This window comes from Typha latifolia, chromosome 15 (assembly GCF_019914945.1).
Source record: "Typha latifolia isolate L0001 chromosome 15, TyphaL0001v2, whole genome shotgun sequence".
In the NCBI taxonomy this organism is placed as follows: domain Eukaryota; kingdom Viridiplantae; phylum Streptophyta; class Magnoliopsida; order Poales; family Typhaceae; genus Typha; species Typha latifolia.
The window spans coordinates 8,834,010-8,860,627 of NC_133100.1; the positions used below are offsets into that span (position 1 = coordinate 8,834,010).

Genomic DNA, 26,618 nt, shown 5'->3' on the forward strand with positions numbered 1-26,618 from the left:
CCCAGCTATATTATAACTTCAAGTTAAAGAAAAATTAATTTGAGGGTGTTTTTAAGGCATTAAAAGTAAAATGTAGGGTGAGATGATAAATATTTCGTATGGTAGGACAGGAATGATAATAAATATAAAATATAGAGTGTTTTTGATAAATGTCTCTATATTTAATATGGTTTATCCTTTTTAACTAATACATTAGGTCTAACTAGACAATTGGGACTGTGAACCCACGGATTAAGCGGATCTGCATCCGATAAGGAGTTGCAGATCAACTGGCATCCGACCCGCAACTATATTCATACGAAGCAGCCTCCGCCTCCGCCTCCCCCTCCGCAGCCGCCGCACTCCACTTCTCTGAAGAAGGCGGGTGCTAAAAATATCCCAAAAGGATCCAAAGGTTCAGTTAAGGGTTTCAGAAAGATGTTTCGGTTATCGAATCGAGTACTACGAAAGGTTTGCTCTTCTTCTTCTTCTTCTTCTTCTTCTATTTGGATCATGTCTTCCAGTAGCTGGTTTTATTTGTAATTTTTGTTTGGCTTAGCTTTTGTGCTCAATTAATTGCTCGGATTTTGGATTAAAAGGTGAGTTTTGTGGTACCATAAATACATGTTCCATGGAATTAGAAGCAAATGCTAGAATGTTTTAGTTTAGTAACCCTGATAAGGGAGTCGGGGTGTTTGCTAAAAAAATTGAGAAAAGTAGAAGCAGATGCTGGAAGTTTGAAGTGGTGAAAGATTCTAATTTTTGAAGCAAGAATAGCGTAATTTTTTTGGTTATAACATTTAAATGGGATACACAATGCCTAATTTTGAGTTACTTTTATTTTTTTCTGGTTGTAAGGCGTGAACTCATTGATAACTTGCAATCTGTCATATGTTTAAGCCTGACGGTTTTTCAAATGTTATCTTTGTTGCAGTTCCTGGAGAATGGAAATAATCAGAAAAAGTCCTTCAGGATGAATGTGCAGGATCATTATCTCGCGGCTAGATATCTGTCGCACGAATCTCTTTCCTGGTCTAGAGGGAGCTACGCGAAGCGTTTCCCTCCTCTTGTACATCCTTTACACGAGCTCAAGCTTCCGCAAGGCCTCTCAGATTATCAGGAAAGAAATCCCACAAAAATCACCACGCTTCCAAATGGTATAAAGATTGCTTCAGAGGATGTCCTGGTATGCTTGTACACCGTTTTGTTACTTTTTAAAAACTTTACTTTTCTTTATTATGTCCAATTTGATCCCTTTGACTCTTACACAAAACAGTGAGTGGATTTATTCATTTAACTGAGCCATTGATTTCTATGTACCTATATTAGCTGTTGGTTCATTCATTTAAGTTTTAGGTCTTTCGGATCATTCTAACAGTAGATACAAAATGGTTAAAGGAGGTAGAATCATTAATATTTTGTTTAATCCATTTCGGTAGTGGAATACCTTACTCAAGATTTCTTGATTCAACCTGTAAAATAAACAGAAAAGTGCAAATCTCCTCACTAGATGTGGCTCAGTTAAGTTAGATTATTGGAATCTTTCTGCTTGTCCGAAATCATGGTATAACAATATCACCCTTTGTTATGGTCACGTAACAGATGAAAGGATGTATCAATTTGCATGATTGCTTATGGTCAACCAATTCATATGAAGATTCACTAAAATAACCCTTCATTTAGTACAGTGGGCTACATATAACACATATATATTTATTATGTTTATATATATATTTTTACGCTTCCATTACTTGAAGGCTTATTATTTGTATACATGGATTTGTTTAAGTCCTGCAACATCGATTCCTAAGTTTATATTATTACAGGGGCCTGCTGCTTGTATAGGAATATTTGTCGATTCTGGTTCTATATATGAAAGGGAGGAATCTACTGGAGTTACCCATCTTCTTGAAAGACTGGCCTTTAAAGCAACAAAAAATCGTAGTCATTTGCAAATTGTACGCGATGTCGAGGCAACCGGAGGAAATGTGGGTGCATCTGCCTCCAGAGAACAGATGGGATATAATTATGATACACTGAAGGCCTACCTGCCACATGCTGTTGAATTACTTGTTGACTGCATTAGGAACCCTATATTTCTTCAAAGCGAGGTTGAAGAACAGGCGAGTGCATTTGTTGACTTGCCTTTTCATATTTTCTTCTAATAATTCTTTCTTCCTTTAAATGATTATGTGATTTTTCAGCTGGCTATAGTTAAAGAGGAAGTCAGAGAAATCACAAAGGACCCTCAAAAGTTTCTTCTTGAGTCACTTCACCTTTCTGGTTATTCTGGTGCCCTTGGAAAGTCATTGCTGGCTCCTGAGACAGCTTTGGAAGGACTTAATGGATCCATTATTGAGAAATTCTATTTCGTAAGGTTCTTCTATCTATTTTGAGGCTTTTTACTTCATAATACTACTGGTTTGTCAAATGGCAGCGGTAAAAGCAGACATGAATATTAAATGGAAGTTGTATGTCTCTAAAGTACGGGTATATGTGCTACCATATGTGTCCGCTTATTCATATGAAGTCACTGTTTAGAACTGCACCCACACCCACATAGTGTTCTATGATGGTCCCTTACCACTTACATCGAGCAGATGCTTTTTATAACATCAGTTATATGTTATTATTCTTTGCAGACTTTGTTTGCATTATGATGTGCAATAATGATGCTGTCCACACATTTCACCGAGGTTTTTAATATTACAGGAAAATTATACTGCTGATCGCATCGTTTTGGCAGCATCAGGTGTGGATCATCAATACTTGCTAGATATTGCAGAACCTCTTCTGTCTGACTTACATAGAGGACACCATGTGGAGGTGCCAAAGTCCACATATGCTGGTGGAGATTTCAGACATAAAGCGGAATCAGAGGTGATAGAACAATATTCAATTCTGAGATCATTCTGTTTTCCCTTTTCTTTCTCTAACAACTCAGCCTGTCTGCTATGTTTCTGCTGTATAGATGACTCATGTGGCACTAGCTTTTGAAGTTCCAGGGGGCTGGCATCAAGAGAAAGATGCAACAGTCTTGACTGTTCTGCAGGTATTACAGTCATCTGCATTGACGAAACAAAAGATATCTCTTGGCACCATATAAAATATTCATAGATTTATTTTTTTGTACATCAATTTTTGTACCTTTTTTCCTTAAAATTTTTAGAATGTTACGTTGAAGCATAGTTATTATTCTTTAACAGACTTTGATGGGTGGTGGCGGTTCATTCTCTTCTGGCGGTCCTGGGAAGGGGATGCATTCTCGGCTTTGTGAGTGGCTAATGTGATAATCTCTTTATACACTTCAATGATCCTTCTCATTCTCCTCATATTCTTTGCATCATTTTACATGTGATTATTTTTTCTCCCGTTGTAATCCTGTTCCTCTCACACTAATCAAATTGCCCTTTGTCTGTGGAGCAAAGCTTACTTATTGAAATGAGAACTAAAGAGCACCTTTACTGATGTGCAGATCTTCGTGTCCTAAATAAGTACCAGCAAGTACAATCTTTTTCAGCATTTAGTAGCATATACAATGACACTGGCCTCTTTGGAATCCATTTAACTACGGTGAGCTCTCTGTCTAGAGTTTCCTTCTATATTCTATCTGCCAACAGTGGAACTCCACTCAGTTGCATTTATCCTTTAGGAAGGATGCCTTGGTAACTTGGTCAAAACTTTCTCGACTTAGTACAAAATTTGCATATAGCAAATATTTAGGAGAGAATTTTTTTTTTCAAAGTATCCATGGACTCATTTATAATCTTTTGAGTTCCAATAACATGTGTGTGGATATTGCTTAAGGATTGCTTTAGATGGAGGCTCTTACTAGGTGGTTTGGTTAAGTATCTTTGAACCAACGCAGGGATCAGACTTTGTAACAAAAGCGGTTGATGTTGCAGCTAATGAATTGACAACAGTTGCGACCCCTGGCCAAGGTAGCAGTTCTTTTTCTTTTTCCTTTTCAAAGTTGCCTTTTAGTTGGTAAAAGCTAGACTTACTGACGCAAAATATCTGATTCTATACATGATATTCAGTGACTGAACTCGAACTTAATCGAGCTAAGAATTCTACAAAATCAGCTGTTCTGATGAACCTGGAATCCAGAGTAAGTAATTACTTCATCTCCTTAAACTTATATGTCTCTATGGTTTATGTGATTTTTTTTTTCTCTTCTTTTCTTAACAGGCAATTGTTACAGAGGACATAGGGAGGCAAATTTTGACTTATGGATGCCGGTAATGGACTCTTAGTTAGATACTGTATATTCTTTGGAAGAACCCCATTATTCGGTCTTCATGGTTATTTTTATTAAAATGTTTTACAGGAAGCCAGTAGAACATTTTCTACAGTGTATAGATGAACTGACCGGCGACGATCTTACAATGATGGCACAAAAGATTTTATCTTCACCTCTCACAATGGCATGCTTGGGAGATGGTTAGCTTTTTCTCTTCTTCTTTTCTCATCGTTATATGGAGTATTTGAGTTTCTGTAAACACCCAATAACGAAATTTTGCACTTTCTGCAGTTGATTCAGTTCCTTCACACGTTTCTGTTAGCCGGCATTTCCAAGCATAGCACGGGCGCAAAAACAATGCAGAATTCTTACAAGAAAATTTCTCGGATGTGTCCAGTAATTAGATGATCATCTTTCATTGGTTTCTATGTGCATTTCCAAGCATAACATCTGCGCAAAACGATGTGAATGCTTACAAGAAATCATCTTGGATGTGGCACAGTAATTAGATGATCATCTTTTCATCGGTTTCAATGTCCATTTCTGAATTCCAACATTCAAATCCAATGAGGTACAGAAGTTCCAGACCTCGATCAGATATCTGAGTTTTATTTTTTAGGCCGAGGTGGCAATCTATAGAGCAGTAAACTACTCTATATAAAAAGAGTTATAAATTCTATTCAGCGTGACATGGATGTTTATGTCCCAAATCTTGATCTTGTTCAACTTCTGCCATGTTAACGACCACTGATCCATACAAGGCCACCACTTAATGGTATATATATTAAACTCATCCAATTTTCAAACAGGTAAACAAGATAGAAAGAATTCTCGTAAATCGTGTCAATTCAACTTCTTCTATCAGTTCCACATCCAAGCACCAAGATACCTATTCTTATTCCCTTCGCAACAACTATTCACGAGCAATTCGAGCAAGTTACAGTGTGCAGCCTAGACTCCGACATTTCGTATAGTGCCACTTGTGGCACGATCTCCCGATCGGACGGTCAGGATCAGCCGATAGTCTGACGCACACTTGTATATTCTAGAACCGTATCAAGCCACACTATTTTTTCTTTCCTTCTCGGAAAGCAAGGAAAAGAGCAAGAGCGAGGGAGAGGATTCGACTAATCTAGGGTTTTGGAAAGGTTTTTACCGGATCTATTCGTCTTTCTAAATCAAAGTATGCGTCCCACTCTGCATTTTTTTTTCTCTATTTTTCCTCATTTTCTTTCGGTTTCTTTGGGTGCAGATTAGGGTATGCGATAGTTGGCGAATGTTCTGCGTCTGAATTCGTCTCCCAAGCAGCGGATTCCACTTGAGGCGGTGAGCTTCGATTCTATTGTGTTGGGAAATGCAATTTTTTTAGGTCGCGAGATATATTTGTTCTTCGGTCCCATGTGTTAATGTTGATTGTTTCTTTTTCTTATGCATATCTATTCATAGATTTTTTTTTTTTAATTTTATTTTATACTACTCAGTGCATTGTTCATGTCTTTGCCTTCTAAGTTTGTATGTGTATTCAACTAGAATTTTGTCTTTAACTACAGCAGATGTCGTTGTATATTGGTCACCTTTCTCCGCGCATTCGTAGAGAAGAACTTGAACGGAATTTTCGGAGGTTTGGACGTTGTAGTGTACAGCTGAAAGATGGATATGGATTTGTAGTCTATGAACTTACTGCAAATGCCGAGAGAGCCCTACGGGCACTACGAGGCAAAATCATTTGCGGGGAGCAGATATCTATTAATTGGTCAAACAGACAGCCTAAGCCTTTTCAAAGATCCGCAAAGAGCTCGAGGTTTTATGAACCCTATTGCAGAAGAAATTTCAGAGATGGGGATGATGGTGTTGGGATCAGCGGTCCCCGTGATGGAAAAGAGTTTCCTAGGAATGATCATGGAGGGCGCCATTCCAATGATGCAGTTGATAGAGAGATAGATGAGATGGATGGGAATGTTGTCAATGCCGGGGAGAACAAAAGTGAAAATATGAAAGAAATGATCGTGGATCAGCAAGGTATACACGATCCCACTCCAGTGGAAAATGATCGATGGGATGAACCTGGTAATGACACATTGGCTGGCAATGGATTGGAGAATGGTGATGAGTTTGACTGCTATGAACCTTACCATGGTTACAACAGAAGAGATGAAAATGAAAATTTTCAAAAGGCTGGTTCTTATGATTCTTCTGATCAGGGCAATTCTCAGGAAAAGAGGCGAAGAGAGAAGTCCACTGAACACATTGGTAGGAACATCGATATGCCAAAACCACAGCAAACCTGCTATAATTGTGGACAAGCCGGTCACATAATGCGGAGATGCCCTCGAGGGGGTGCTCATCGGGAAAAGTTCAAGTTTATGAAGAGGAGGGATGAGACAAATTTCAGAGATAAAGGGAACATGAGGCTAAAGAGGTTTAAACCAAATTTATGGGGAAAGTCTGATTCCTATAGAAATTCTCACATACCAAGTCGGCTCCACACAAGTGATAGGAAGGAATTTTATCCTGATAAAGCAACAAGGGTGCCCAGGGAAAGTGAGATTTCTCCAGAAAGTAAAGGAAAGCAACAGGCCAAGTTCAGAGGATATTCTCAAAGAAACATGAGTAGTAGAGTTGGAAAAGAAACCCGAAAGAAATCACCCAAGAGAAGTAGAAAAAGGAAATCTCATTCTTCTGATTCTTCTACAACTAGCTCACAGTCACATTCACAATCCAAGAGGTCTCGTTCTGGTACAAGCTTTGGATCACACTCAAGATTAGCGTTCTCACGTTCTCAGTCTCGTTCTCGCTCAGCATCCTCTAGTTCAAGGTCTTCTTCTACACCATCCTACTCTAAGTCTGTCAATTCAAGATCTAGGTCTAGATCAAGGTCAAAGTCCAGCCTTCCTAGATCTCTGTCTTTATCTGTATCTTTGGAACATAAGTCAACGCCTTTTTCAAAGAACAAGCAAATAGATGTTTGCTCGAATGGCTCTTCGGAGAATAATTTGGAGACAAGCTCCAAGCAAAAGCAATTGGAGGACACAAAACTGACAGGTACATATGTGATGTTGGAAGGTGACCCTACAATCCCTCCATTCAAGGTGGATACTGAAATTAATGGAGAACAACCTGTAGATGATGACCGAGGTGCACAATGTTCTACTTGTGGGATTAGATACAGCCTAGGTAATTCATGTGGAGATATGCTAAAAGATGGCTGCTTGGGCAGTGAGCATCACAGTCAGATGGGCAGCCAGCAGATAATGCCATCAAAGGTTCCAAAGAGAGATGCTTCTGTTAAATGTGAGGGAAGCAATTCTTTATGCATAACTAGTGAGGAAATGGTCTCGGCTCTCAAGCACTATGGACTGACAACACCAAAGGAGGGGCAGCTGGACATACCCGTAGAGGAGTACTTTGGTGCTGCTCGCCTATGGCCATGGCAGCTAATTTACTACCGGCGACTAAAGAAGGGTCCAATTTCTACAGAGAATTATGCTAGACGACTTGAGCAGAACAGGGAGTTTGGTATCGTGGATAAGTATATTAGAAGCAGCAGCGGTTGGAATGAATGCCACCAAAGTTCTACATGATTAGGGTTAGTGCTGCCTCTCATTTTCTTTAGCCATGGTCGTCTAGGTACTTTTGAAAATTGAAAGTCACATGCATTATTTTTTCTGGACATTCTATATATCATCTATGATCACATGAAGTGGCTTGTAGTTCTTTTGTTTGCTATGATGACCTGAGTAAACATCTGTAGCACATTCAGTCAGTTGTCAAGACTATACACTGTTCAGATGTTCATTATATTGCTATAATTGTGGGAAACTCTATACTGTTGGTGAAGTTGATTTTCTATTGTGGTGTTGTGCATTCCTTTTATCTCGCTATGGTTGTATTGGTACTTCACTCTGTATTTTCTCCTTCATTGTACTTCTGTGTGATGTTCATCTCTCCTCCTGTCATCTATGATGCTTGCAGTTACCTATGAGTCTTCCTTTTATTTCTGAGTTCTTATTGAGTTAGTTTTGAATGCTTGTTGTGAGGTATCAATATTGACCAGGTACTGACATCTTGGCCATATTACGGCTTTACCAGTTCTTAGAGACCATCGAGTTCTTTCTGTAGCTCTCATCTGATCTATGACCAGGAAAACAAATATCTTACTGTCAAAGTGAGATTGATTAACAGTGACAACAAAAGAATGCAGCGATGTGTTCCATGTATACTGTGTATCCACATTCAGTAGGCATAGCATGTTGGAAAGAGCTGCATAAGCAGATATCTCAATCTTTGGTGCTTACAACTCACTTTGATTCCTTTGTGCTGCTTAGTATCTAACTTTTCACCATTATTGGTCTTGTGGAATCCTATAGTACTATCTAAGTGCTAGTCACAGGTTTGCCGTTGTTCCTTGCTGATGATTGGATTCATCCATCCCGTTGCTGCTTCTTAGGTGATTTTCTGTCTGTCCACTATTCTATGTAAAAAAAGGTCTCCCATGGTGCTATGATGTTTATTGAGCTTAATCGTCTCACATTATTGTTGATGATTCTCCAATACTGAATGATTACTATCTCATTCAAGGGAAAATTAGGACTAATCATGCATGCTCATCTTGAGACCTTCCAGCTGTGGTTACGTGATAGGTGGCGCCTTGTGATAGCAGGCATCTGGAAAACAGAGGTATAGATGGGATCTGGTGATGAAGGTCAAGGTATACTTTTCTTCTGATCAGATATATGCTTTTTATTGTTATTGGGTTTATATTATCATCATCATTTGCCAGGGCATGCCAGCTCCACATTTCTTTCTGGTTATTTTGTCTTTCGTTGATTAAATGTTCTCAATTTCTAGTTAATGCCTCAAACTGCATGCTTTTGGACATATACTAAAATGCATTGTGGACAATTTATTTTTCTTTTATTTAAGTACTGTTTCAAAAAGAATATTGAAATGAATAAATTGCCCTTTCCGCTCACATCAATTTGTTTACCAGATACACAAGTTCATCACGTACAATGAAGAGGTTTCCAAGGGTACTCAGCAGTCATCCGAATGGGTTGCCCATACATCCTTGTCTCCCCCTAGAATCTCGATTATTTGAATACAGATACCATTAATGATTGACAACTCAAGCTCTTGATGAAATGAATGCTATGGCTCGAGCTACTTTGGACAAGCGATTAAATGAAGTGGTTGACACTTTGTTTGTCTCCCATATTTTTGGCGAAGTGTCTCATTGGACGTACTGACTTATGCTTTCTTATTCATACGTCCATATCTTTTTCCTCTATTTTGTCGGCAACAATTTGCAAAGTTTGGGAGATTAATGTTCTTCTTCTTATTATTATTGTTATTTATTTTGGTGCGTGTTAGTAAATGAGGTTTGAGTACTTGAATCCGAGGGGAAACACTTCGAATTGGATTACAGTGGGAAGCTTAAAGTGCTCAACGGAAAAGAGGTAATGCCATGGCAACAGTGACGTGCGTTGCATTAAGTAAGGCAATTATATTGTATTGCATTTATTCAAAGTTATGACAGGAGAAGTAAAGGGAAGGAGTGGTGGAAATAAATTGATGCTCATCATGTGAGTGTGATGTAACACGGCATTATGGACAACTGTCTTATTAATTCATTCATTAAATTTCTTCGATCCTTCTATCTTCTTTGTTACACAGGTACTATATCCAACGATAATCGAATTCAATCTTTTTCAATGCAATTTTTTTCATGTATCTCCATAAGAGAAGATTAATCCGCATGCCATCTGCGTATGAATTTTTACTCTTTTCTTCTGCACTTATATATTTCTATATTTCTCAGAATTAAAGCAGATAATGGGCTCCAGAATACACCATGAATTCAAGCTGGAGGATGAGAAAATTACATTATCTTCAGAAACTGACTGACTCGAGAAGGAAGCAAAGCAAGAATATTAGGAGTGGATTCAAAAGAAAACTAGTGAGAGAATGTAAAATTTGCGTTGCGTAATGAACTATCTTTCAGCTCTTGCGGTTCTTCTTGGTGTTGCTTTTATCGTGATGGAAGTGGAGGATGACAGAGCTCTTGCACCTGGGGCACTTGGGATCCTCCTCTAGGAGCATGACATACATGAGGCACCGCGGGCACCCGGCGAGGACCATCGGCATCGCCTCTGGGCTGTTGGAGCACCTCAGGCCCTGGTCGTTCTCCGACGAGATGCACGAGCTCGAAGAAGAATCATCGTCAACCACCGTCCTTCGTGAAGAACTCCTTGTCGACGACGGCGAGAGGTTCAGCTCCAGGTCCAGCTTTGGGCTCTTCCCTCTGTTTCTGCTCATCTTGCCTACCTTAATACACACACAAGAAAGATAGAAATTGTTCAATGGATAGTAATGTAAGTCTTTGTGGAAATGTAGTATTGAATTAGCAATGCTTTGGATGTAGAGGTGGAGATGAGCTAAAGTGATCACCAGAAAGTTGGGAGACTAATGTTGGTCGTTGGAGAGTTGATCGTGAGCTCTCATAGCCATTATGTAGGAAAACTGAGGGGGAGAGGTCAATTGCTAGTTTGTTATTCTTCTTATCTTGTGAAAATTTGAAGTATTATAGTGCCTTAGGATATAAGAGAGTGGCTAGGGGTGGGATTTAATGGAATTAATGCAGGGGGTGGAAGGAGAGTGCAAACTAGGGCACACTGAAATGAATTCGTTGTGGGAAAGAAACATGGCAGTAGTAAATAATGACACTATTACAAAGTACAATCCTCTTTCATTAATCTATTTCACCTCACAATTAGAGTTGACACGATTTAGCAATATCTAAAGTTGACTCCTATTTCTTAATGTTATCGTTCAGAGTTACAATTCTCAATTCATGGATTAGACTATTAAGAACTTAAATGGAGATTGCTTCCATGTCTTATATCGTGACATGGAGTAGGATTCAACTAAAATAAACAATTAATTAACATATCGTGCTATGAGTGTGTGTGCATGGGAATGGGCATGCACAAGCCATGGTAATTAAGTGGGTCAAAAGAAATCAAAAAGGAAGAACGCGAGCTTATAACAAAGTCTAAACATAGTACTTAGGATGGAGTTTTTAGCAACTCAAGCATTCATTAAGTACTGTTTACCATTAAATTCGAGATTAATCCATTGCGTACTTCAAAAAAAAATTTCCCACCATCCTTCACGATTGCTTATAGCTGAACCACACATACAAGTAGATATAACTTGAGGTTTGTCCTCATTACTCTAGCACTAGATAATTTAATGTACTATGAGGTTAATTAATGGAGTACTTGAATAATTTACATTGAATTGTTATTGGGAGCAAGTCCAGGTGCCCATCGTTTATACATTGGGAGGCAGTATCATGTAGAGATCTAAGGAGCCTAATTGAGAATACAAAAGGATTAATGGTGGGAGGGAATAGAAAAAGGTTTAGGCATTGATTGTAGAAGACTAGGTGCCTCCTTTCTCATGAGCTTTGAAGGAATACATTTATAATGGCATTAAATGGGAAAGTACCAAACTCTTTGTTGGAAAGTACTCCGTGGCTCTCAGGGAATTATAAAACAGATGGGTCATCTTGGCCATAACCTGGGGTATTAATTGATGATCTTCTTGAAAATCTAAACATTGCATGCTCAAAGGTGGTCAGTGGTGAAGCGTTGGCTTCACGATGAAGAGTATTAGCATTAACCAAATCATGTTCCAAGAGCAGAAACACGCATGTTTCCTTACTGGATCACCACTCCATCTTATCCAAAAAACAATTAAAGTAGAAAGTATTCTTCAGAGAAGTGTAAGGAAAGTAGAAACTTCCAGCTTGTGTAGTAGTAGAATATAAAATGCTTAAATTTATCATTTTGATCATTAAATGCAGTTTGCCGCAATTTACGTTGAGAGGTTGAGAAGAACTGAGATTGTATATATATATATATATATTTTTTTTTTTTGGTTTCAAAAGCATTCACAAAAACTAAAACTACATCGAATTTCTTACTTCATGGGCATGTCGTGAGAAAATGGATCACCCAATAAAAGAACATTGAAGCCCTCCCCTCTCATTTCGACCTTTATGGAGGTGACGCTGTTTGCAAGCGAAGGTTTCATTCCTTCCTTCACATCTATAGATCTCGCCTCTATTTCCTATGAGCCTTTTGAATGCACATTGAAATCCCAGGTACAGCAAACCTTATATTTACATAATGAGTTGCCTCATAGCAATGGCTGAGACACAGTGACAGCTCATTTCTTTAAGAGCATCACCTATAAGCTTTTAAAGAAATACACACGGGATCTGCCACAATGAGGGAAAGGTAAACGAAAAGATCAAATATATATCACCAGTCAGCACTGACGGCATAAAATTACTTCACTGTGACCATCACTGATCAAAATATATCACCTAACACGCTTATGTACATTCTCTTTGCCAACTCTCTGGTGGGGTATAAAAGACAATCATTGTTTCTCCTCGCATAAAGCAGGAGTCTGAGTAAATTCAATCTAAGTTCATGGTACCTAGTCACTGCAGGATAAGGAATAGAAGAGAATGACATGAGTAACAGATGACAGAATTGCACTATGAACTTAAGAGCATATGAACAATATCCAGAAAAAAAAATTGCACACTGAGGAATAACATGATGAGAAAATTTATATAGGCAACTAGAAACTTGCAAAACCAGGGAACTTGATAAGATATTTCATGCATACAAGAAGTCAGGCATCGTGAAAGAGTTATAATACTTGAAAGAGACATCGGCAGGGAACTCCAAATAACCCAAAAGGCGAAAAAGAAAGAAAGAAAAAGGGATTATACCTCCATTGCAGATGGTCTCATGGTCATGCATTGAACTTGACTTGTTGATCCCAATTTCAGAAAATTCTGTTATTGTTTGAAAAAAATAATGCACGTCCTTCATCATCAATCAAATCATAAATTTTCTGTTGAACAATACAATTGATACAGGTATTTTGGCACTAGTTTTGCACATCACAGTAGAGCAATAGTAAAAAAAGGATTTGGTCAAGCAGTTAGCAGTGCCTTCCAAAAAGCCAAACTCTCGTTGGAGATCCGAAAGCTCTGTATGTTAAAGACAATTACATCAACTGAGATATACATTTGCAAAGGTGATATTCTCACAAGCAAGTCATTCTAAGAGACGAATATTCATACTACAGAGTTCAACACTTGATGTTTCACTATCCTCAATAGGTAAGATGCTAATTCCTGATTGGCTTCAGATTGCCTGGATTAACCAGAGAGAATCATATTTTGGATGAAGAAAAGTTCATGGTTGCCAAGCAATTTCACTTAGCTGAGGATCTAATCAATCTTCCAACATTTGCTGGCGCTGAATCTCATTAATATATGCTGTCAAAGAATTTGCAGAGCTGTTTATTGTACTGTTCCTACCACGGCATTGCAACAATTGTTGCTGAAGGCTCTGGACTAACTCATTCAGCTGTTGAATGATCTTTTCCTGAGATAAAATAATCTACAACAAAAGAAGAGTCGAAAGTCTTCATCAATAACTACTGTAAAGTCAAAAAATTTCTAGTTCCAGCAATTACATTCCTCAGATTGCAAAATAGGAGAACAGATAACAAGTGTTACATTAAAAAGGCTAAGTCAGACTACTCAGCCAATTAAAGGTAACAAACAAGCTTCTCAGAGAAGAAAAAATCAGCAGAAAACTGAAGGTATAATGTGAAGCACGAATGTTACAAGATTAGACCATAGTGGAACTACATAAGGATGATACACATGGACGCTTGCAGCAACCCTAATAGGGGTGAAAACGGATCGGATTTTATCCGATCCGACCCGCTAACCGACCCGAGTCGGATCGGATATGGGTCCAAATATTTTACCCGGTCCGGATTCGGATACGGATACAGATAGCAATTTATTAAAATATCCGGATCCGAATACAGATACGGGTATATCATATATGTTCGGATACGGATTCGGATATCGGATATCGGATATCCGAATACTCGTATACTACATAATACTAACAAACATCCTACCCTTAAAAACTAATCCGACCCGTTAATATAAAACCCACACCCAACCCACCAACTTACCCTAACTCCTCAACAATCAACCCTCATCTCTTCACCACATCAACCCCCATCCCCATCTCTTCCTCACTCTCAACATCGACTCCCGCCGTCCCGCCGTCCCGCCTCGGTCTCTCTAACCCACAACAGCGGTGTCGTCGCCAGGTACCTTCGCCTCCGATCATCACTATCGTCGCTGGGTACCTTCGCCTCGATCTCTATCGCTTGGATCGTCACACACCGCAGAGTGATTTAGATCCGATCCCTTCGGCAGTAATGCCTTCCAAACCCAACTACGCTCTCCACCGACACCAGCGGTGCTCCTCAGATCATCATCAACTCGGGTAACTCCGACGACTCCGACCATCCGACGCCATCATCAACTCCGGTAACTCCGACAACCAGCGGGTATTTTATGAATTTTTGGAGAATGATATGTATTGGAATAGGCACTGGTTTGTACTACATTTGTTTCTAGTTTACCATTTTGTCAATACCATACAAGTATGCAATTTCATTATTCATAGTACATCAGTCTGTCGTCTACGCTTTGCTTTCCTCCATTAGGTAGCTCTCCATGATCTAACCATTGTCGCGTATAGTTAGTTGATTGAAAATTTTGTATATCTTAGTTTAAGTAGTAGAAAGGAATCCTTTTTTTCTTAATACTCAGGTTATCAATAATATTTTCCTCTTAGTCCTTGGAAGATGCACAAGACACGAGTTTAATTGTGATAACATTCTGGATTTATTCAAATTTTCAACCGTATCAAGGATAGTGAGCAGAAGTAGCAGAATAAATTATTACATTATGATTTTCTGCAATATTTGGAACATGTTTTGTGAAATTTATTTCTAAGATAATGTAGTTGACAATTTTTTTAATGGCATCTGTAATTTTTTAATGTAGTAAAGAAAATTGCAATGGCATCTACAAGTGCGTCAGTTCAAGATGACACTAGTAATAGTGTTACTCAAGATGATAGAACAAAGAGAAAAAAATTGACATCAGATGTCTGGGATAACTTTGATAAAGCTGAAGTGATAGAAGTAATCAATGGGCAAACAGTGAGCAAGTGTAAAGCAGTATGCAAATTTTGTCAGAAGCAATTTAATGGGAAAAGTTCTATGGGAACGACACACTTGAAAAACCATTACAAAAATAAGCATGGTAGAGAAAGAGGACGATTGTTACTTAATCTTGCAAGAGTCGGAGAAGATGAAATTTTAGAGTCATACAAATATAAAGAGAAAGTAAGTGCAAAAAAAACTTCTAACAGCAATAGTTATGCATGAATACCCTTTCTCTATTGTAGAACATGAGTATTTTCTTGAATTTATAAAATCTCTACAATCTGTTTTTCCAACAAAGTCACGGATTACTATTAGAAAAGAGATCTTAGAGTTATATGTTGAGCAAAAAAGGAACGTATATGATATGTTTGGTTCGCTTTCATGTCGTATGAGTGTTACTATGAATCTCTGGACTTCTAGACAGAACAAGGGTTATTTGTGTGTTACAGTGCATTTCATTGATGATGATTGGAGAATTCAAAAAAGAATTGTAAATTTCATGCATTTAGAAGGGAGACATACACGGTTAAATTTGTGTCAAGCATTTCTAAGGAATATGATTGAATGGAATATTGATGGAAAACTATTTTCCTTAACTCTGGATAATGATCGTGCTAATGATGTTTGTGTTAGAGATGTGGTAAGTCGGCTCAGTGATCAACAATCTCTTGTTTGTAGTGGCATATTTTTTCATGTCAGATGTGCCACGCACATTATCAATTTAGTTGTGCAAGATGGTTTGAAAAAAATAAAGGATGCAGTGGAAAATATTCGTCATATCATCTTAATTCTCAGAAATTCACCCTTGCAGTAGGAGGATTTTCAAAAGAGAGCAAAGGAATGTAATTTAGCTACAAATAAAGCTCTTTCTATTGATGTACCTACAAGATGGACTTCTATTTTTTTTATGCTTAGAGATGCTATATATTATATGAATGCATTCAAGAGGCTTCACTGTGCTGATCCAATTAAATTTGTTGCATGTCCAACAAATAAGCAATGGGATAATGCTAGAATGTTATGCAAATATTTGAAAACCTTTCATACAATAACTGAATTGCTTTCAGGAACTTCATATCCAACTGCTAACTTATTTTTCAAAGAATTTTGTGATATTCAATTGCAAATTAGAGAATGGTGTAGAAGTTTGGATGGATTTGTTCTTTCTATGGCAACATCAATGAAAGAGAAATTTGACAAATATTGGCAGCAATGCAATCTTATATTAGCTGTAGCTTCATTTCTAGATTCTCGGTATAAAATGAGTATTATGGAATTTTACTTTCCTCAAATTTATTCTCTTGGTGGTGTTAAGGAACTTGAGAAAGTTCGTGAAATCATAAAGAAGTTGCATGATGAATATGCATCTAAATTTTCACGTCCTTTTGATCGTGATGTGAATGTAAGCACAAGTGAAGTTTTCCAATGTGGTGGGGCTGTTTTTGATGAGTTTGACAAGGATAGAAATAGAAGATTTGAGCAATTTTTAATTGAAAAATCTCAACATCAATCTCCTAAGACAGATTTGGATTTATATATTGAGGAGGGCCCACTTCTATGGCAACGTAATAATACTAAATTTGATATAATATCTTGGTGAAAAACAGAAGGTGCAAAGTATCCTATATTATCACGAATTGCCCGTGATGTGTTGGCAATTCCAGTTGCCACAGTTGCCTCTGAATCTGCATTTAGCACAAGTGGTCGAATAGTAGATGCTTATTGCAGAAGATTGGATCCTGAAGCCGTGGAAGCTCTAGTATGCACTCAGGATTGGATAAGATCTACAAGAAAAGGTACTGATTGTTTTATTTTCTTAACTTTTATAAATTAGTATTGAATACTAATTTCAATATATTTTTTTTCTTATTAGGAGAAGTAACATCAATTGTTAAGGATGTTGAAGAATCTGAAGTATCCAGGCACGTTTCAGTTTCAGACATACAATCAATGGCATGTTCACTAGATTAAATGTAATGCAATCTTTTATGCTTAAATTGAATTTGAATTGCATATGAAATTGTATGAACAATTAATGGTATTACTTGATATGTTTCAATTCATGGATTTTTAGTTCAACAATTAAATTAATGTCATTCAGTTATTTTTGAATGATCCTCTTTAAAGTGTATCACTACTCGGTTGGCTTGATTGAAGATTAGAAAAATATGAAATGTCACAAAATTGTAGTGGAATTGGTGGTCACTTTGGAATATTGGCTTTTTTATTGTACTTGCATTATTTTTTAACTTTTGGTGTAGTATGGTTATTATTACTATGTGAATAAGTTGGTCATCTTTTTGTTATCCTCTTTTTGTTATATCTAAGCATATATGTCATGAAATATTGTGAAATTGTAGTGAAATTTGTGGTCTTATATTCTAGTGAATTGTAGTGTTATCAATTTTTTTTATAGTGAATTGTAGTGTTAAATCTAAGCATGAACGGGGTAATCTTATGTTTTTGCACTAGATGTTAGTTTGTTATGTTTTTAGAATTGGTGCTTTTATGTTGTAGTGAATTATAGTGTTATCATCTTTTTCTAATAAATTGTAGTGTTATATCTAAGCATGAACAGGGTAATCTTATATTTTTGCACTAGATGCTAATTTGTCATGTTTTTAGAATTTGTGGTCTTATGTTATAGTGAATTGTAGTGTTATCATCTTTTGTAGTGAATTGTAGTGTTATCTCTCTTTTTATAGTGAATTATAGTGTTATCTTCTTTGTAGTGAATTTTAGTGTTTTCTCATTTTTGTTATATCTAAGCATAAACATAGTGATCTTATATTTTTACATGGACATGGTGATCTAGTAATAGATTCATTTTGTATTTGTATCCAATTATAATTCAATTTTTTTTATCCAGTTTGTGTTCGTATTTGATTGAGATTCGATTCGTATCCGATTCGTATTCGTAGCCGATTAAAATTTGATTCGTATTCGATTCGTATTCGTATCCGATTAAGATCCGATCCATATCCGATTCGTATTCGTATCCGTTTAATATCTAATCCATATCCGAAAAATATCCGTATCCGTTTAGTTAGGATATGGTTTTGCATTTTGCTATCCGTCCAATATCCGTATCCGTATCCGAAGTAAAAAATATGGATCAGGATGTGGTTTGAGCACTATCCGATCCGTATCCGAACCGTTTTCACCCCTAAACCCTAACCATGTTTCTACTCCTAGACAATACAACAGACCACCGGTTACATACTTACATCATGCATAAGAAGATGTAAGCTGCAATCTAATGCGTTCAGATGTTTAGGAGCAATATACCTGATAAATTAAACATCATTCAGGAGGTGAGTCATTATATACATAACGGATAAAGAATTCTTCTGATCACGAAAATAACATCACCTCCTTTAAGAATGATATAAAAAAGATTAAGAACATGAAATGAACACAGAAAATGTCCAACGGATGCACAAGGAGAAAGATATTCAGGTAGAACTGTAGAAACAAGAATTAAAGAAAACAAAAAATATTTTAACTCATAGATAGTTTTCAATCTTCTTATATAATTATCTACAGGAGAAACACTAAAAGACCAAGAAGATCATTTTCTTTTCATGATTTAGAATCAAAAGATAAATCAAAGATTAAGATCTTTACTGAGATGTTGGGGGCTTACCTTTTCTTTAACAACTTCTTCTCTATTTGAAATGTACTGCTGTTTTTGAGGAATTCCCGGATTCATTTCCAATTCGTTCACAAGTTCTTGCTTCCATTCAAACTGCGATGTGACTATAAGTATCACCAATAGAAAAAGAAGCATCACAGGCCTCGACATCATTGTGATTAATTATACAGGACCTGGAAATAAAGTTGTCAATAAGAATTACCAAAATTCAACAGGAATTAAGTTATAGTTCATAAAATAGTAACTCAGGCAATCATCTCTAGGGGCAACATAAATAGCAAAAGAAACATACACAAACACCAGGATAAAAATTATAATGAACACGATAGTAAGCAAAATAATTGCTGACGTTCCTGAATATCGGAAAAGATGCAAATAAGCACAAACTATCATAACTTTCCCCATTAATTTCCTGTCTCAATATCCTATTTAGGTGGTTGTATCTGGATATATGAACATGGCCAGGATGAAACAATTGCATACATCCTACTCCTAGCAAGATAGATCGGATACGATGTATTTTCTTCAAAGGAAAGCAAGAACGTCCATATCTTCAATTAGCATCCATCTCTTGGAATCAACTCATCTGCCACCAAATCCAACAATATTAAACTTCAAACAACTAAACCCTAGCAAGAACTTCAAAGAAGCCTAATCAGCAAAAATCGCGGCATCAAACTACCACAGAACCACCGAAACCCTCGATCGACTCAATTATACATTATATCCACAACTCTTATGCATCAAACTAATACACTTGTCGAAAATTCGAAAGGATCCTAAACCAGCAGATATCGCGACAAAAAGACGATTACTGAACCAAAATTACCGTAAGAATTCGGGGGAAATCGCATAGATGACTCACGAGACATCGGATTCGAAGGATCTTGTGGTCTCTTCCCCCCTCCTCGATCTTGAATCGAACATTAGGGGTTCACGCTGCAAGGGAAAGGAGTGGAGAGTTCGCACTATGCAGCTCTCCATAGCGGACCATCATTTTATAGGTTTGGCTTGAATGGAGGCAGAGACAAAGATTGTTTTTTATTTAACTCTTTAAGGCGAAGCCCACGGGCCACGGCCCGCACCGACATTGTCATTTGCAATTAGCACCCTTCAATTTAGAGGATTTACTTTTTTGGATCCCATTTGCAGACATAGAGAAAAAGAAAAGGATATTTTTTAAAAAAATACCTTATATTTTTTATTCAATCCCTACCATATGAATATTAATTATTTGACCCCTATATTTTGGGTTAAAAATGATTGTTTTTAGGGTCTTAAAGTAAAATACAGGAATTAGATGTAAACATTCATATGAAAGGATTAATAATAAAAAACTAATGTAGGGTGTCTTGTATAAATGTCCCAAAAAGAAAATGTAATTAAACAAATTGATTAGAGAACGATTTGCACTAAAAGTTCACCACGTGTCAAACGATATGACTATTGATCACTTCTCCATTAATCGCCGCTCCAAAATTAGATCACGGCGTACAGTTGCGTCCTCTGCGACGAGCAGAGGAACTCGGAAACGATGGGAAACGCTCAATCGCCGTCTTCGGACTCGCGTTTCGCCACCGCGAGCAAGTAACTATTCCTTCTCTGTTTAATCTTTTATTCCTCCTCTGTTCGGTGTTAACCCCAACTATTAGGGCCTTCTCGAAGCAAGAACTCGAGGATTTGAGATCACTATTCGTCTCTCTCGCTGCCCAATCACAGAGCGACGGCAAGTTTATCTCCCAATCCGTATTCCGGGTAATGAACAAGACGATTAGGATTTTATCCCTCTTTAATTGATGCCCAATTGATTGATGTCGGATTTGATCACGGATGTAGACGTATTTTGGGATTCATGGACCTCTGGGCGATAGATTGTTTCAATTGGTTGGTCAGAATCGGAATAATGGAACGCTCACTTTTGAGGATCTCATTATTTCCAAAGTTTGTACTCCCTTCCCCTTTACTTTGTGATTTTATTTACTTCTTGCAAGAAAGTAGAGTGGAATTAGTTAATTGAAGTTATTTGTCAATTAAGATTCTTCGGAACAGTGCAAATAGTTGTAGTAAAATGATGTTTGTCTTAGTTTTGCTGTTTGTATGCTTTTGTCAGGGGACATATGAGAAAGGAACCAGAGAAGACATTGGGGAATTCATGTACCAATTGTGCGATGTTACAGGAGATGGTCTTTTAGGGAGGTATGGTTCTGAATCTTCTGATATGATGCATATTTGTTATTATCTGTCTCTTTTCTTTCTAGGGGAAGTTGTAAATTGCTGTTTTCCAAATTTTGTATACTATGTCTACTTAAGGGGTACTAAATAAGAAAATTTACGCGTGGCCATTGATCTTTCCTCTTCATTTATCTAATAACACGATAAGTATCATCATTTATCAGGTCTGATGTGGAAGCTGTTTTAAAATCCATTTATGAAACTGTTTTCGCTCTCAAAGATGATGGAACTGGAGCAAGCTCCAATCAGGAAACTTTGCAAGTATTTCTGAATGCAGCAACCTTTTCAAAAGAAGTTGAAGGAGTGGCTGAAAAATGCATGAGTCTAGCAGATTTTAGAAGTTGGTGCAACCTTCTACCATCTGTGCGGAATTTCCTTGGAAGTTTATTGATACCACCTGATTCAGGTTGAATTATTTTATTTCCTCGACGATATTCATGTGTTGTTTCCTGAAATTTTGGGCATCACAGTGTGCGGTTAGGTTTAAAGAACGGTATCATGGTATGATGGGAAAATAATATGCATAAACAACAACAGAATTTTGTATCACAATTATTTTGGCCCTGGGATCAGGATTACATGGTGCACGTCATACTAATTTTTTTACCTATTTGGACTTACCGTTAGGTAATGAAAATACATTAAACAAGTCTTGGAATTGTTTCACATAATTTTAGCAAGTATCTGCAGTAATCTTCATGTGCTAAATATGGATCTGATTTGATTAGTAAATACTAAATAGCCACTCATTGATGGTGATTTAATTTTTGTGTATCTTGGGTTATGTTCATCCACAGGGAGACCTGGATTTCAAGTTCCGCAACTTAAACATCCAGAGAATTTCAACTCTGACTTGCAAATTTTGAGGAAGGAATATGCTTGGCATATCGGAGGAGCACTTTCTCAACATGAAGTCAGAGAGTGGAAGCTCCTGTATCATAGTGCACTAAATGGTCTAAGTTTCAACACCTTCTTTGGGAATATTTCGTGAGTATTTCTATATAGTGCATGTATCTTGCAGACATCATTTACATTGTACAGATTGTTACTAGTTCTTATTCTTGTGCAACAGTAACTAGCCTTCTAACATGATCTACAACACAAAATTAGCATTGGGAACATATATATTTTTTGGGGTAACGGTAGTTCAAATGACCATTTCCACTGGAGGTTGGACTTGAAAATTTCTTAAAATAAAAGTATCTGACCATGTCATAAATTTTTAATATGAATCTCCAAGGTTGGCGATACATTATATTTCAAATATATTTTTGTTTCCCTGTTAAATGCTAGAGAATTGCAAAACTAGAAATTAGTAATTGTGCTTAGATGGTTCTCTGCGATGATCTTGTATCAAAGTTTGTAATTTATTATTAGAGATCTTATATGACATTGTTCCTATCAGCAGATAAACTACTGTGTATCATGTATTTGCTATTTACTGGTCCAGTATTTGAATTTGCAGGAGTGACGATGGAGCAACTGTACTGATTATCAAGGATACTGAAGGTTTCATATATGGAGGTTATGCATCACAACAGTGGGAAAGGCACAATGATTTTTATGGTGATATGAGGTCATTTCTCTTCCAGCTATGCCCCAAAGCATCCATTTTTCGCCCTACTGGAGCAAACAACAATTTGCAATGGGTATGGTGCAGCATATCACTTCTAAGCCAGCCTTCTACTGAGAATGAACCATATATCTGACTCTATTCCAGTTCATAATCATGGAGGAGGGAGATCCTATTTTCTAAACGAACTGCTATTTGCATCTTGTTATGCCATAGTTTGTGCTTGTTCAGAGGATTGTTAACTTAGATCCTGCAACAAAAAAAAAATTTAAGACACGAATTAAGATAGTGTCCAAACTTTTCCCTTATTGTACTTATTATTACCTTCTAATTGAACTTGGGGAGGTAATGTTTTCTAGCTTGTGCGTATTATTACCTTCTCTATCTTTGATATTGTTGTGTCTAGGCATATCTATTATCTGTGGTTTACATATCAGCTGCTCATCCTGCAAAAGACTTCAGTTTTACATTACTCTTAATCATGCTTACCGAATAGTTCATAAAATCATATATCCTGTTTGTCCTTGCATTACATGTTTTAGTCTCTTGCATATTCGGTTCCAAGGATGATCAATTACATTTTCTTGTGCTGGCTCTTTTCTTTTTCTTTTTCTTTTTCTTTTTCTTTAGTAGATAACCATCTTCTGACATTTGTTTCTTTTATGGTGGTAGTGTGCCATGAATTTCAGCTCAGATAGCATTCCTAATGGCGTCGGCTTTGGAGGACAGCCAAATCATTTTGGTCTTTTTCTCTCTGCAAATTTCGATCAGGGGCACACATTTAGCTGCACTACATTCAACAGCCCTTGCCTATCCAAGTCTTACAAGATAAAGCCAGAAGTTATCGAATGTTGGGGAGTTCAAGTGACAGGTTTGCAGAATGAGAAGCCAGAGATTGTCAATGGGTCGGTTCTTGAGAGATTTAAGGAGGATCGCAACATGCTGAAGATGGTTGGCCTGGCAAATTCCAGCGACTGAATTCATTACGAGATCAAAATTTGCAGGTCCTATTCATGCCCACTAGATTTGGTCATTTAATTGGCTTGTGATCTTGGTATATATCAGATTCTTGAATTGGGTAGATGGCAGGTCCTAATTGAGTGTTTTATACCGGTAATATTTAGTTGCAAATGCTCAGATATATCATTTTCTCCTTGCTGCTTAGCTGGCATGTTTCTTTCATACCATTGTATATGTTGTCTTTTTCCTCCCTCCTGTTAAACCAATCTTTTATCTGCTGTTATATGTATAGATAGATTTGGGTCTTTCTAGTTGAATTACAAGGGATCAACAAGTGAATGAAATTATCATTTGTATGTAGCCTTTTCTTTATTTTTTATTCATCACCTTTTCCTTTTTTGTAAAAAGAAAATTTTGATCATTCAACAGTAGTTTAGATAGGATGAACAAATGGTCAGTCCTTCAGAGATCCGAGGACATCTAAATCTTGGAACATATATAATAAAACAAATACTTTAATGCCTCTTTAAAAATTATAATTTTAATCCAACGACTATAATAGTCCGGTATTGGTTCTAAAATTATATTACGTAAAAAAAAAGAGTATATTAGTCAAAAAGATTTAATTACGTGTGCTTAACTTCTCAGTTTTCTGTTATACTTTTGAAGATCTTTAATCGTTAGATCTTCATCAAACATACTTTTGAAGATCTTTAATCGTTAGATCTTCATCAAACTGATAAATAATTAAATTTACAATATAGAAGAAACGCTCTACACGCTCTTTTTTTCGTTAAGATTTATCTCTTAAATATAATTATGCTTTAATTATAGGAGATATCATTTAATATTAAATAATTTAAATTTAATTTTTTTGGAGATAAACTTTAATTTAAATATAATTCTCTATCTCTATTTGTTAAGAATTTAATTTAAATCAATTTTAAACTATGAGAGATATATGTAAATAATAAAAAATAATTAAAGAGATAAAATGTAATTAAATTTTTATTAAGTTAATTATAAAAGACATCAATATATTTATTTTGATATATATATATATATATATATATTACTATTAGTTAAGGATATATATATCTTTTATTTGATAAAATATTAAAATAATATAATTATCAAAAAATAATGTGCAAGATTATATATTTAAAAAATAATAATTACCTACTGAACGGGTAATATATTTTATTTTTATTATACTATTGAAGATTTTAACTTTATCAAACTTTTTTATTTAATTGATTGATAAAAAATTAACTCTAGTACGAAAGAAACATGAGATAATGGCAGACTCTGAGCTCTCCATTATAAAGGTATACCTCCCTCCCTCCCTCTCTCTCTCTCTCTCTCTCTCTCTCTCTCTCTCTCTCTCTCTCTCTCTCTCTCTCTCTCTTCGAGCTCCTCCCACCACCACTATCTCAAGACAGAAGCCATCAATTTAATGGCAACTGCAACCTTCACAAAGAGGTATAATCATCTACATGTAGATCATCGTGTTTCCTCTTGTTTAGAATTTTAAGCATAATTCTTTCGCCAATCATATGAAAAATTAAAACGTTTTTATTTTCTTTTAGCACCTCGTAATCTGCCTTTTATTTTTGCAGAAACTGTTCTTGGTTTTTGGTTTTAGTCTTTAAATAATTTGTTTTCTCGTGAGTTTTAGGCTTGAAGGCAAAGTTGCGTTAATAACCGGCGGCGCCGCTGGTGCCGGTGAGGCTACCGCCCGCCTCTTCGTCCAACATGGCGCCAAAGTTGTCCTCCTCGACATCAACGACGACTTGGGCCGCCATGTCGCCGCCGACATCGGCCCTGATGATGTCATCGCCTACATGCATGGCGATGTCTCCGTCGAGGCTGACGTCAGCGACGCCGTCGACCTCACCGTCGCCAAGTACGGCGGGCTCGACATTCAACAACGCCGGCGTCGTCGACCAAAAAAAGGCCAACCACCCGAGGATCACCGAGAACCACGTGTCGGACTTCGAGCGCGTACTCGCGGTTAACGTCACTGGCGTCTTCCTCGGCACGAAGCACGCGGCGCGCGTGATGACGGCCGCGGGGCGCCGCGGAGTAGTGTTGAACAACGCGAGCGTGTCTTCGGTGGTCGGCGGCCTGGCGTCGCACGCCTACGCGGCGTCTAAGCACGCCGTCGTCGGGTTGACCAAGAACGCGGCGGCGGAGCTGGGGCAGTACGGGATACGAGTCAACTGCATCTCCTCGTACATGTACGCATCAGCGCTGGCCGTCAACGCGATGAACAAGGAGAAGAAGGATCTGGAAGCGTGGATCTCGTCGATGGTCAACTTGAAGGGGGCGGTGTTGACGGCGGATGACGTGGCAAAGGCGGCGCTATTCCTTTCTAGTGATGAGACGAAGTACGTGAGTGGGCATAACTTCATCATAGATGGAGGGTTGACCACCATCAACAACAACTTTGGTCTCTTCAAGCAGTAGGATCAAATAGTTCGTAAACGCACTCGAATTGGAATAATACTACCCACTTAAATCCCTCTACCCCCGTTCTCCCTCCCTCTCTCTCTCTCTCTCTCTCTCTCTCTCTCTCTCTCTCTCTCTCTCTCTTGTTTCTTAAACTTTATTAAAAGCACGGCCTCTAATGGCATTATATAAGACACTATGTCGTTAGTTATGAACAACTATGTATGAAAATGATTATAATACCCTTAATAAATCTTTTTTTTAAAGGTTAAAATAAAATTAAATGACTATCTTTTAAAGTGATATTAGAAATATTTTAGTTTTTTTTATTTTTTTAAAAGTAATGGAATATTTTCTTTCCTGTTAGGATAAAAGTAAATTTTCCTAAAAATTTA

General features: G+C 37.2%; 6 protein-coding genes across 22 annotated transcripts; 5 read left to right on the forward strand and 1 right to left on the reverse strand.

The window, feature by feature from the left end:
* The first annotated feature begins 263 nt into the window (after positions 1-263).
* Positions 264-4,818, forward strand: LOC140802293 (mitochondrial-processing peptidase subunit alpha-like). Its single transcript, XM_073157772.1, has 13 exons — positions 264-450; positions 914-1,165; positions 1,806-2,102; positions 2,184-2,351; positions 2,692-2,859; positions 2,951-3,031; positions 3,186-3,252; positions 3,455-3,552; positions 3,848-3,920; positions 4,020-4,090; positions 4,171-4,220; positions 4,310-4,422; positions 4,514-4,818. The coding sequence occupies exons 1-13, from the start codon at positions 418-420 to the stop codon at positions 4,561-4,563; spliced, it is 1,521 nt and encodes a 506-aa protein (XP_073013873.1). The 5' UTR covers positions 264-417; the 3' UTR covers positions 4,564-4,818.
* A 353-nt stretch (positions 4,819-5,171) lies between these two features.
* LOC140802292 (uncharacterized) lies at positions 5,172-10,823 on the forward strand. Of its 16 annotated transcripts, none has more exons than XR_012111623.1 (6): positions 5,173-5,370; positions 5,475-5,548; positions 5,776-7,808; positions 8,590-8,930; positions 9,213-9,895; positions 10,041-10,823. XR_012111623.1 is itself a non-coding variant. In XM_073157765.1 (4 exons), exon 3 carries the CDS (start codon positions 5,776-5,778, stop codon positions 7,801-7,803), a length of 2,028 nt encoding a protein of 675 aa, XP_073013866.1. In that variant the 5' UTR covers positions 5,173-5,370; positions 5,475-5,548; the 3' UTR covers positions 7,804-7,808; positions 8,590-10,823. The 16 variants fall into 16 exon arrangements, 6 of the variants coding, with proteins under 6 accessions (XP_073013866.1, XP_073013867.1, XP_073013868.1 ...); XR_012111628.1 differs by having other exon boundaries at positions 9,213-9,678; positions 9,759-10,823; XR_012111624.1 differs by having other exon boundaries at positions 8,590-8,669; positions 8,801-8,930; positions 9,213-10,823.
* A 1,703-nt stretch (positions 10,824-12,526) lies between these two features.
* Positions 12,527-20,030, reverse strand: LOC140802300 (uncharacterized). Of its 2 annotated transcripts, none has more exons than XM_073157778.1 (4): positions 19,873-20,030; positions 18,999-19,180; positions 13,032-13,710; positions 12,527-12,737 (listed from the first exon to the last, which is right to left on the reverse strand). In XM_073157778.1, exons 2-3 carry the CDS (start codon positions 19,158-19,160, stop codon positions 13,543-13,545), a joined length of 330 nt encoding a protein of 109 aa, XP_073013879.1. In that variant the 5' UTR covers positions 19,161-19,180; positions 19,873-20,030; the 3' UTR covers positions 12,527-12,737; positions 13,032-13,542. The 2 variants fall into 2 exon arrangements, with proteins under 2 accessions (XP_073013879.1, XP_073013878.1); XM_073157777.1 differs by having other exon boundaries at positions 19,837-20,024.
* A 422-nt stretch (positions 20,031-20,452) lies between these two features.
* On the forward strand, positions 20,453-24,132 carry LOC140802294 (uncharacterized). The gene is made up of 8 exons (XM_073157773.1): positions 20,453-20,594; positions 20,660-20,762; positions 20,844-20,948; positions 21,118-21,203; positions 21,404-21,645; positions 22,037-22,226; positions 22,705-22,888; positions 23,485-24,132. The coding sequence occupies exons 1-8, from the start codon at positions 20,542-20,544 to the stop codon at positions 23,788-23,790; spliced, it is 1,269 nt and encodes a 422-aa protein (XP_073013874.1). The 5' UTR covers positions 20,453-20,541; the 3' UTR covers positions 23,791-24,132.
* Positions 24,133-25,113: 981 nt separating this feature from the next.
* LOC140802299 (short chain aldehyde dehydrogenase 1-like) lies at positions 25,114-26,301 on the forward strand. Its single transcript, XM_073157776.1, has 2 exons — positions 25,114-25,254; positions 25,451-26,301. The coding sequence occupies exons 1-2, from the start codon at positions 25,229-25,231 to the stop codon at positions 25,788-25,790; spliced, it is 366 nt and encodes a 121-aa protein (XP_073013877.1). The 5' UTR covers positions 25,114-25,228; the 3' UTR covers positions 25,791-26,301.
* Positions 25,834-26,241, forward strand: LOC140802211 (short-chain dehydrogenase reductase 2a-like). The gene has a single exon (XM_073157654.1). The coding sequence runs from the start codon at positions 25,834-25,836 to the stop codon at positions 26,239-26,241; it is 408 nt and encodes a 135-aa protein (XP_073013755.1).
* Positions 26,302-26,618: the final 317 nt, after the last annotated feature.